Here is a 12500-nt window from a genome sequence, read left to right on the forward strand (position 1 = left end):
GTTGAGAATGACTTGATGTTTGAGCTCAACCGCAAAGCAAATTCAGTGCTACTTCAGAAGCTCCATTACCAAATTCATGGATGTGCACTGCCAGGGTAAACGATGCCCTTCACAAACATTATACGGACAAATACCATGACGTAGTGTTAGAACAAACAACCTCACAGCATGCAGGGTAGCTAAAGTTAGCTAGGCTGAGAAGTTAGTCAGTTGGGATTAGCTATCACAGACGTTAGCAAACGAGACCTGTCAGATGGAAACAGAGCGACTTCCTCATCCCTTTTCATACCTTTCGTCTCTCAATGAAGCTGAAGTCGGCTTTTTTCTCACCTTTTTTCACAAACGTGAAATTTAAATGGTGCATATAGGCGAATAGGAAGCAACTTCAGCCTCGTCAGCTCTGAAACGCCTTTGCCTGATCTAAGAACTTATTTCTCAGTCTTTGTTCTTCAGATTGTCTCCTCTTTGTCTGACACCATCTCTTCTTCATGACGATGCACGGGGTTCAGCATGTACCCCCTCCCCTTTCCCTGGCCTGTGCGCAAGCAGAAGTGCCCCCTGTTGCTGATTGGCTAGAACAGTGCTGTGTTGTTTGGTCTGAGACACTCTGTTTGTTTTGATTATTGAATTAACATCGTTTTCTGCACCTTTAACTAGGTAAAAAATAAGCATAGACAGAAAGCTACTGCTGATTCTCCTGTACAGTGTTAATGTTGCTCTACTGAGTGTTGCTCTAAGTGTGAGATGTAATCAGAAACGTTTGGTGTGAAATGGTTCAGATGTCTTTAGATTGGTGGTGATAGGAACCAGACGTCATGTTTCAAAGTTGTTCTATGTACATAAGACATAAATCGGTGCATTTTGAATGTCTAAATAGTCAACCCTTCACTCAAATGTAGGGTTTCAAAGTTGCAGTGCACTCTCAGAAATAAAGGTATCCTCAAAGCTCCATCTCAGTGCCTTCAGTCAGGGAACATAACTGAACCATAATCCACAGAAATTATCTGTTCTGAGCTGGACTGACTCCACACACCCCGCCTCGCCTCGCCTCCAGGCTTTTACTCTACTGCTCTGTTTTAAAACATTCGGTTATGAAAAGGTACAAATACCAACTTTTCACCTGGAAAAACCCACTGTGGAACCTTTGAGGGAGCATTTACACTGTTTGTACCTTGATGATGAAAAACGTACCTGAACAGAACCTTCAGTTCTAACAGTGTAGTTATAGTAATTGTGTGATTTGAAAGAGGTTCAATGATAATACCCGATAAAGAAGCCTGGCTTAAAGATCTGCTTATATATTTTTGAACTATAATGTACATATGGAGATGCTCAGAGAGAAAAAGGAGAAGCTGGAGAGACACTAATGCAGTCTGGACTCCTATCGGGAGGGAGGCGTCATCACACGGCTGGTTGTGTTTCGCCCCAGAGGCAAAAGATATGCATTTTGATCCCAGCATTTTAAACCTGCAGTGTCTCAACCTCACAAAGCAGCAGCCTTAAAAAGCTCCCCCCTGCAGCGAGGCCTGCAGTTTTTGGCTCCCGTTCGGAGCCGGTAGTCAGAGACAATAGCCTGAGAGTCATCATAATGTGAACATCTGTTTCTGGAAGCCTCTGTCTGCCATTCCTCAGGCCAGGAAATGCCTGCGGCCTCCTGCAGGATTCCGCTTCCTCCTGTCATTAATAATGCATGCAAACTTTCCCCTGCCCTTTTCCAGCCAGCCATTCCCGCTGTACTACATCGCACCGTCTACACCTGCACTACAAACGCAGCTTTGACAGTTAAGAGAAGACGAAGCACGCACTAGCTCGGGGTCTTTCAGCCATTAAACTCTAGGGGTCCGTATGGGGGTCCACACTTCAATTTCCTCACTCTAATTTCAGCAGCACTTGCACACTCGTTTCATAGTAGTTACTGAATACTTCACAGTAGATGCTGAATAATGAGCCTCCAGACTTTGGACCAAACTTTTACAGATTACAGATTCTGTTCTGAGAACTTTGAGGAGGTCAGAGCGCGAAGCTCAAGGGTTTAAAAAGATTTTGTTCAGGCTAAATTTGAGCAAAGAGCGAAAACACAAGGTGATCCTGTGAGCACCAAAAGGTGAATTCATGTTCTGGACCTGGAGCCGTGTTACACAAACATCTTAACTCTGAAATCAGATCGGTTTAGTCTCCATAACGACTGAATTTAGTTCAGTAGCTATTCCAGAATATCAGCTCCTGCCTTCATCATCTCCTCATTAACTACAGATCAGAAAACAGCGTCACACAAACATCCTAACTAGACTAAACCTCCTAAATCCTGTCCTAACTTCAGGATGAACCCCAGCAGGGTCCTGACTCCTGTTTAAGGCCCGTTTCTCTGGTTCTGAGGCGGCTGAGTCAGGCAGCATAGTTCACTACCAGCATAATGAGCTCCATTTATTCCTACTGTAAAACGCGGCTTTCACTGGGAGACGTTTTTCTCTTCTAATTAACTTTGCTGTTTATCAGAGCGTCCCCTGCAGTTTATCAGAGCGTCCCCTGCAGTTTATCAGAGCGTCCCCTGCAGTTTATCAGAGCGTCCCCTGCTGTTTATCACACCGTCGCCAGTCCCCAGTTTCAGTCTCCATTTCCCAAACGCTTTAGCCGAGCGCACTGACGTTCCTCCTCCTAATAAACAGACACCCGTTCAGCTCCGCCTCCTCATTATTCACCTCCATCACTGTAATACTCCATCATCTACATTAACTCAGGAAGGTGGTCAGAGGGGCGGTGGAGTTCGAGTCGGCAGCGTCTGAGATGTTTAAAACGCAGAGTTAGAAGAGAAAAGCATCTCCCAGTGAAAGCCGCGTTTTACAGTAGGAATAAATGGAGCTCATTATGCTGGTAGTGAACTACGCTGCCTGACTCAGCCGCCTCAGAACCAGAGAAACGGACCTTAAACAGGAGTCAGGACCCTGCTGGGGTTCATCCTAAAGTTAGGACAGGATTTAGGAGGTTTAGTCCAGTTAGGATGTTTGTGTGGTGCTGTTTTCTGATCTGGAGTTCATGAGGAGATCTTGAAGGTTTCAGAGTTAGAGTTAGAGTTTCAGAGTTAAGAGTTTAGGCCCTAGAACCTGACAATGGCAGTCGCGTTGGATCAACAATAAGCCAATTTAAAAGCAGAGTAGTCGCGTTATCAGAGGTCTAAATCAGAGGTAAAGGAAGACCAGCATCTGTTGAAGGTTGGATATCATGAGAATCTCAACTGTGAAGTTTGAAGCGCTCAGATATTTGAAAAGTGCTTTCTGAAATGAACCAGATCTAAAACTGGATCAGATTATTCCTGTCAGATGTTGCGAACTCAAGCCCTCGTCCTGCTAGGAAAGCGAGATGGAAACTGACAAGTAACTGTGAGTGAGAAGCTTTTCTAAACGAGGAAAATGATTTTCCTTTTGCCCTTAATTTCCTGCGCTTGTATGAGTGGATATTGTTCCGGAAGCAGTTTGACAGGGTAAATGAATCTATGCTCAGTTGTGTCTGAAGCTGGTTTGGATTGATGTGGAAAACGTCACCAACATGTTTGAATCTAACATTTCTGCTCCTCGACCTCTGCAGATAACCGTAACTGTAGGAGTGGTTATAAGCCCTGTTATAACCAGCGCTGTGTGTCCAGCTCTCGCTTCTGCGACGGCGTCGACGACTGCGGCGATAATTCAGACGAAGTCTTCTGCAACAGTGAGTTCATAACCATCGTCTTCATTACGGAACCCTCCATGAATAAACTTCACTGTATTAAATAAGAGTTTTGCCCCGCCCATTTAGCCTACAGTTTAGCCCTGCCCATTCAGTCTACAGTTATCCCCACCTATTCAGTCTGCAATTTAGCCCCGCCCATTCAGTCTACAGTTTAGCCCCACCTATTCCATCTGCAGTTTAGCCCTGCCCATTCAGTCTACAGTTTAGCCCCGCCCATTCAGTCTACAGCAGTTTAGCCCCACCCATTCAGCCTACAGCAGTTTAGCCCCACCCATTCAGCCTACAGCAGACATATTGGACTGAATACAGTGGGAAAACGATTAAACGTTGTGCTGTTTCCTGTCAGGAAGGAAATATAAAATTCCAAAGGATCCTCACATCCAAACAGGGTGGCTGAAGTTTATTGTAATATAAGTTATAAGTTTTTAAGCTGAAAAGCCTTAATAATACAGAGAGCGCACGTCACGCCGCCCCACCACTTCCTTTCCTTCCCGACTCCGAGCTCCAGCCTCAGGGAAAAAGTGCACCAGCTACAGGAATCAGTGAGCAGAAGGAGTCCGGCTGCTGCAACTGGGTTAGAGTGTTGCGTGTTGAACGCAGGCTTGAAGCCCAAGTCCGTGGCCAGGAGGGCCGGAGCGTAATTGGCGCTGCTGTTTACTGGGCAGAAAGTGTGGCTTCATTTCTGTCTGCTGTCCTTCTGTAGCACTGCTGGACAGCTGTGGACATGTGCCAGCTCATATATATAGAACTGGGCAGGATCGGTCAGTCAGGGTGACACTGCGCGAGCGGCAGCCTGAGAAGGTTCCCCTTAACTGTCCACGGTCCCAGACTGGGCCGCCCTGCTTCAGACTCAGGCCAGATAATCCAGCTCGTGGGTTCTGATCTACATATAAAAGTTTGTACACTCTCAAAAATAAAGGTAGCAAACTGTCTCTGGGTCAGTTCCCCTCTTTTCACTGGGGTGGAACCCTCGTGTACCTGCATAGAACCTTTATTTTTAGGCTCTTCTGAACTGAAGGCTGTTTTATAGTGAGTTGCTGCAAAAACAGCCGCTACCATTCTGGGAAGGCTTTACACTACACACCTAAAATGATGGTTCTCCAGGGGTTCTTTAGTAAAGGGTTCTGTATATAACCATGAACAGCAATAGAACCCTTTGCATGGGTTTCCGTGGTGAAATGTCTCTTCAGATTGATGGAGAATGTGCTGTAGATGGTTCTATAGAACACCAAAATGCCAAGCTTGCAACAATAGAAGAACCCTTTTGGGTTCCATTTACAGCACATTCTCCTTTAATCTGAAGAACACTTTCACAATGCAAAGAACCCATGAATCATGCAGTGGGTTCTTTGAGTGTTCATGCTGAGGATTTGATTTGGCATTAGTGAGGTCAGGTACACTCTTTAGAAAGAGGTTCTTCAGTAAAGAAAATGGTTCTATATACAGCCGTGAACACTCAAAGAACCCCATGCATGTTTGTGGTTCTATACATGGTGAAATGGTTTGATGTGGAGTGTGCTGTAGATGGTTCTATATAGTAGCAAAACAGTCAGGATGTCAAGTTTGTAATGATGGAAGAACCCATTCTCCATGCAAAGAACCATTTAATCATGCAAAGGGTTCTTTGAGTGCTCACGGTTCTGTATAGAACCATTGTCTTTACCAAAGAACCCTTGAAGCACCATCTTATTTAAGTGTGATTAAATGGTTCTCTACATGGTATAACGGTTCTATGTAGCACCAGAAGGGTTCTTCTGTTGTTACAAGTTTCAAGACATGATGGAAGAACCCTTTTCGGTGCTATGTAGCACCATAATCACAGTCCCCATTAATCTGAGTAACCATGTTCTCAGACCTCGTGGTTCTAAATACAGCTGGTGCCTTTTCTAAGGGACCCTGAAGAAGCTTGTTTTGTGACTGTTCTAGCTCTCTGTGTTTCTCAGGTTCCTCGTGCTCGGCTGCAGAGCGGCGCTGTGCAGACGGGCTGTGTGTGCCGCAGGCGGCCTGGTGCAATCAGATCATCGACTGCGCAGACGCTTCTGACGAGAGGAACTGCAGTAAGAGCAGCTTGTGTGTGTGGGTGCTAGTTGGGTTTGGGGTTAGAGGAACCTCCGCACATATATCAGTGTCATACATATCACTGCTGTCGGAACAGAACCTCGTATCTCCAAAATGGGAACTTTACAGGAGGAGGAAAAAACCTGCTTACTTTTAATGGAAGTCAATGGAACCAGACGTCTTTCCAAGCCATTTTGGGCCGTTTATTCTGGTCCATTCATCGTGAAGTTTACGCACGATGTAAAGAACATCAGGTATTTTCAGATTATGTCCAAAACTGAAAAACCTCAAAAATGGAGATATGTAAGGTTTTGTCCCGACAACGAAACGTTGCATCTTATTACTACGAATAGACATTTACATACACAGCGCTGAGCAGGGCTCTCCCGTCATTAGTTCACTTCTACCAAACATTCATCACTTTCCAGCATCAGGAAAAGCAGCTTCCAGCTTCCGTTCTTCTCAGGAGCCTCACTTTCAGCTCCTCAAAGAACCTGCAGACACGCCTCCGAAGCTCAGTCTGAGAAGCTGGTTGGCTGACCTGAGTGAGCCCAGTCACAGCTTACAGGCTCTGTAGGTTTAGTGTGCAGTCCAGTGCAAATGGTCTTGTGTTATTGGCTTTTCCCAGAGTGAGTTTGGGAAGCTGGGTGTGTGAATGATGGTGTCTGAGGGAATGAAATGTGTGAATTATATGGGAAGTTTTTTGGGAGGACACCACAGTAACGGAAGGACGTTGGAAGGATGGCTGGGGTTGAAGTGGCAGTTAACTTGACCAAACAATAGGTGTGTGTGTGTGTGTGTGTGTGTGTTAATTAAAAATAATAGGTACTTTTATAGGTTATTATCTGTCTACATAACACCTTATTCATTCATAAAGTCTTACATAAATGCTTCATAAGATGTTCATAAATGCTTAAATCAACACGTATACCTGAGACAAATAAATGTCCTCATGTTTTATCTTGCAAAACTATATTAATATGGGATATTATTACTACATATAGGTACTTACACACACACACACACACACACACACACACATATATATATATATATATATATATATATATATATATATATATATATATATATATATATATATATATAAATATACAGCGCTGTGTGAAAGTTTTAGGCATCTAAGCAATCATATCATTATTAATTAATATTCTATATATTTTGTTCAAATATTAAGACTTTTCTCAGCAAATAAACACAAACTACACAAACAAATAGATTGAAAATGAGTCTTGGGTGCCTCAGACTTTCCCACAGTACTGTGTATATATATATATATATATATATATATATATATATATATATATATATATTTGAATAGAGGTACATTGCAATAATAATTGACATTGTTATGAAGTGGAGGTATTTACATACATATGGGATCTATAGTTAAACATGTATAATACATTTTGGACTATTATTCCATAAACTCCCTTTGCTGTCAGCAGAGTAACTCGTATCTCCATGTAAGGGCAGTAAATGTAAAGTAGCTTTGACCTGTTTCTGTTGGTCTGTTCTGTAAATGGAGATGCGAGGCTTCGCTCTGACAGCGGTGATGTATATAACCTGAGCCTGTTTCACGCCTGAGAAAGTCTGAATGCGTGGCGTGGCGTGTCTGCGGCTGTGTGCCGTGTGTGCAGGCGACGTGGACTGTGTGGATTACCACAGGCTGGGCGTGCGAGAGCGCGGCGCTGCCTTCCTCAGGTGTAACTCCACCTCTCTGTGTGTCCTCCCTCACTGGCTGTGCGACGGAGCCAACGACTGCGGAGACTTCTCAGATGAGGCGCGCTGCCATGGTACGCCCCCCCCCCCCCGCTTTTGTTTTTTGTTTATCCCTCCTGTGTTTCTTTGTTTGCTTGTTTGTTTGTTTTCTAGGCACCATTGTGGGAGCAGAATGCTGTGGTGAATAGCAGCGTGGAGCAGCCGTGGATTTGTATGCGCTCCACACGCGAGCTGAATGCATCACGGCTTATTAAAGATGTAGATCCTGGAGCTCTGGCTGGTCCTGTCTGGAAACATTATCACGAAATATTCAGCGAGGCAGTCTTAGGGGACACGGGAGGGGGGAGGGGGGGGGGTGCGCTCGCCTCCAGTGTTGAAAGAAGCCGTTTGCTTCCCCCCTCATTTTAAGGCCTGGCTGTTTGATGAAATTACACTCACTTTAGTCGACACCCTGTGATCATGATTGTGGTTGACATGGTCAGATCTACAGTAAGGCTGACCTGGGTGACCTGGGTGACTGCCTGGGGGCACCAAAATTGATTAACCCTCTGGGGTCCATGAACTCACCTGCACATCAAATTCTCTGTTTCTATATCTGTGCCTGTGTCTTTGTGATGATCCAGCTCAGAAATCCAGTTCAAACCCTTCCTGAATCCGTAGAGCCGCGCTTTCCGTTCCATCTCATCCCGAGATCCTACGAGACTCACATCCGGAGTTATGAGCCTATGAAGAGGGGCTGAGATACACGTCATCCGCCTCTCGCCGTGTGGAGCTGCTGGATTCGTGTGTCCATCTACATTCTGTGTGAAACTGACCGACGGACACTCAGGAGATCAGTAAGGACTGACCGTCACGCCGGAAACCCTTCATTCTTCATTCAGTCCACATCGGAGACTCGTGGGAAACAGCGTCAGAGAGTTTCCAGCTGCTGAAGCTGCTGCAGCGGGTTTGGAAAGTAGTGATGAAGATAACGGAGCGTTTAGACAGGAAAGAGATGAGGATCGGGTTCTATGAAGAACCTTTAGAGGAGAGTTTAAGAGGAGATGGACACATCCTGAGAGAAAGATCTCAGACCACAGAGGGGGCAGCTGGTTTGGAATCTTTGGTTTACTTTAAATTGATAATCTATTCAAATGTCACAGCAGTCAGGCTAATCATCCGGCCTTAAATATCACTATCGCTGTGTAAATTTGATGGACAGTGACGTCTTTGGTCTGCATTAATGATCATGCCCTCTCATTAGCATCTTATCAAGGCCTTAGCTAGAGAACCAACGCTGCTTCAGATTAGAATCAGATCAACTTTAGCAGAACCATCTCAAGACCTCTATCAATTATCAGTAAAAACCTATCATTAGGTTTGTGGGGAGAGGGCACTGTGGCTTTACTGCTCAGGGGCACCAAAAGGTCTTAATCTGGACCTGGTGGACGCTTTGAGGTCAGCTTTCCAAGAACGTCCAAGGTACTGCAGGTGTATCCAGTCTTCGCTAAGGGTAAACGTGGACTTTGTGGAGGAGCAGCAGTCTTATGAGGACTGTTGACTTGAATGAATCACTGTCCACCAGCTGCTGTCCACAAATACAGATGAGTCGTAGCAAAGGAAAATGAAGCACTTTCAAAATGCCTTTCAAATGTCTGTGAAATGTCCCTGGTTGACCCATGACCTTGTTTTTTCTCCTGACCACTCTCAGCCTCCAAAAGTCAGGTGTGTGCAGACGGTCACTTTGCGTGTCCCAGCGGCCATTGCATCTCCACCCGCTGGCTGTGTGACGGTCAGAAAGACTGTGAGGACGGAGAGGACGAGCTTCAGTGTGGTGAGCGACGGTCTCTTATCTCTAGCGGCCTCTAGTGGACACGTTTCAGATTTACACATTTTATGTTTATGAATGAAACTGTAGGAGGGCTTTCAGAGTGAGCTTAACAAGGGCTACAGCTTCGGCACAGTTTGGGATTCAGTCTCGGTGTATGTCTCAAAATGTTCTACAACAAAATAACGCAAAACCAGAAATACTGAAACTCGGCTCTTTAGCTTCATTTACCAAACCTGCAGTAGGAACCCTGGGTGTGATCTTAGACTCTGAGCTGTGTTTTATCTGCATGTTAACACAGTCACTAAAGCAGTTTTTTATTGTGAGAAAACCAAAAAGTCCAGTCTTTCCTCTCTCAGAGCGACGCAGAGAAAGCTGTAGCTATGTTTGCTCAGAAGAGTTGATCACTGTAATGGCCTTCTTACTGGAGAGAACGGTCCGTCCTCTAGAACCAGTACAGAACCCAGCAGCAGGGATCCTCACAGCACCAACACAGAGAGCTCATATCACGCCGTTACACACCGCACTGACCGCCTGGACCTGTTAGAGAGAGTTTAAAGCTCTGCTGCTGGTCTTTAAAGCTCTAAATGACTGTAAAGCCCTTGAATGTGTTAAAATGGAAGCTGTAATAAAGGTGAAGAGTTGTTAGATGTAGTTGTTGAAGCTTCTGGCAAATTTTCTGTTAAATATGATTTCTACTTCTTTGACTTGTGAAACTTCCTTCATGGAACTGTAAAGGATGGGTTTCTGATAAAGTGGCCAGGCAGAGGATAGCACACTATACACGCTGTAGGGAGTGATGTTGGAATTTAGTTCGGATTGGTTTTCTCCAGAACAGCCGAACTGCCTCACATTTATCACTTTCTCTCACAGCTGCCTCTAAGAACAATAAAAATAATCTCCTTTATTGCTTCTTTTATCCCTGATATTGCGGCTGTGGAGACACAGCTGTGTTATATCAGAGAGGCCTCACAGCTGAGGCAGTCACCAGAGCAGTGTTTATAAAGGGGATTATGGGAAATGTAGTTGGTTTTTGGATGGGGGGGTGGATTTTAGATTCTCTGAAGCCGTGCTGAGTAACAGAAGCCCCCGTCTTTTTTTTTTTTTTTTACTAATATTTCTCATTTTCTTTGTTTTCTTTTTTATGGATAAAGACAGGTAACTTGAACAGGTAAATTGTTGGTGGAAAATGTCACTAGCTCGCTCTCTACTGTTGCTTTTATCTCTTCCTCAGAATCAGCCTTTCTTTCTGTAATTGATCAGATTGAGACAGAGCTCAGTCAACACGAAAGAGGAAGAAAAACAAGGAAAAGTTAAAGGTTTGCCACTGTGAAATGAAAACATGGAGATGTGCGTCCCTCAGGGCTCTGTTTTAGGACCGTTATTGTTTTCACTTTTTTTGAACAGATCTAGGATACATAATTTATAAACGCAATGTTGAATTTCACTTTTATGTTTATGATGCTCAGTTACACACATCGAAAAACTGTCAAAAGCCATGACCAGGAATGTCCTCCTATTAAACAGGCATCGCTGCTGGGTCTGACGTCAGCTCAAACTAAGGTTGCAGATTTTATCCGTAGATGATTTATTTTAGAAATATATTTTGTTCTATTTCTTGAAATACTCTTTACATCCTATTACCAATCAACAAATCAAATCTGTGGAAGCTACAGAACTGTAAAAACCCCCATCCAGTTATCTCATTCAGACCGAAGGGCCTACCTTGCCTGTCTACCTGCCCTCCTTACGACCTGCCCCCATGTGTGCTCTGCATGAATACTCATTTGCACATGTGGATTCTGACATACTACACACTCTTACACACACACAGCTGAACGATCGCAGGCGAGGTTCACAAAAATGGCAGAGAAAGTTATACAGGTGCCTATAACAGCTCACACTGCTGAAGAAAGAAGGAAAACAAAGAAGCGTCTAACAGAGCTTGGATGAAGCAAGAGGTCAAACCAGAGTATCCATCGGTACTACTTTTCAGCCAGAGCTGGTCAGCCCTATGTGCTCAAACACTCCTAATCACAGCATGCAAGGGCTGTGAAAGGCTGGAAAGTGGCACCAAGGCTACTGTTTTTCTGTTGGACTAGTAATTATCTGGTTTATTTTGTTAATGGGGGGATTTGTTATATTTCTGAATTATGGAGCCAACGTAGCTGGTATGTAATCTGTGTGTATATGTTTGTAGCCTAATCCAGCTTAGTTTCTTTGCAGTTAGAGATTACTCTGGATGTTATACTGGATGCTAGTTTAGTATTTGAATTTATCAATAATATCACTAAGAAACTTATTCTGCTCTCATTCAGTTTACATTGACCATCAAGTTACTCACTGATCTCACTGAGTCTAGTGAATGAGCTCTTAATGGGCAGCATATCATTTCCTTCTAGAGCTCCTGAACTCTGGAGTAACATCCTGGAGAATAATGGGAATGCAAACCTGATAGGTGTTTTTAAATCCAGGTTAAAATGCATGTGTTTAGGCCAGCATATCATCGCTGCCTGGTTTTTCCAGTTGCTTTTCAAGTTGTGTCAAAGATTCTTGGTGAATGACGATTCGGAATGGTCCAAAATTACTTGGAAAAAGTGTTTATCCATTAACTTCCTAAAAAAAGTTAAGAACGTTTTTTGTTCCTTCTCCTGTAAAGTTACTGTTTGGGTACAAGGTTTCATTCCGACAGTGATGATATGCTAATTATGTTGTTATTTTCACTTAGAGTGTGTTCTACACTAGTTCTATCAAATCTTTACAAATCTATGGTGTAAAAAAAGGGCATTAATAATTGTTATAATAATAATTATATATCTTCTTCTTCTTATGTTTCTGGTGGATTTCGTCCGCTAGTTTGTCCCACAGTTTTCATGATATCGGCACAGTTTCAACTCTGGAATATTTGGTCTGATTGCGCTTGTATATACAGCTTTTTGGTTTGATGTACATTTTTCATACATTATTTGTTAAATGATGATTTTTTTCCCCTATTACCAGCACCCTATAGACTGTGTGGGGAACCATAGCAACCACCTGGGATAGCATAGCAACTGTTTCCCAGCACCTTTACAGCCACCTAAAATACCATAATAACTGTTGATGAAATATTAACTCACTGATACGTCAAATATGCAGTCATGCGCAGAAGTTTGTGTACCTCTGTTCAAAT

At 43.7% G+C, this 12500-nt stretch overlaps 1 protein-coding gene across 2 annotated transcripts in view; it reads left to right on the forward strand.

The window, feature by feature from the left end:
* lrp1ba (low density lipoprotein receptor-related protein 1Ba) overlaps positions 1-12500 on the forward strand; it is a 421137-nt gene that overhangs the window by 274683 nt on the left and 133954 nt on the right. For both annotated transcript variants that reach the window (XM_037534585.1, XM_037534586.1), the window contains 4 exons: positions 3583-3702; positions 5667-5780; positions 7440-7595; positions 9212-9334. In XM_037534585.1, coding sequence (XP_037390482.1) covers positions 3583-3702; positions 5667-5780; positions 7440-7595; positions 9212-9334 — 513 coding nt within the window. The remainder of the gene's footprint in view (positions 1-3582; positions 3703-5666; positions 5781-7439; positions 7596-9211; positions 9335-12500) is intronic.

Source organism: Pygocentrus nattereri, chromosome 25 (assembly GCF_015220715.1).
Source record: "Pygocentrus nattereri isolate fPygNat1 chromosome 25, fPygNat1.pri, whole genome shotgun sequence".
Taxonomy (NCBI): Eukaryota; Metazoa; Chordata; class Actinopteri; order Characiformes; family Serrasalmidae; genus Pygocentrus; species Pygocentrus nattereri.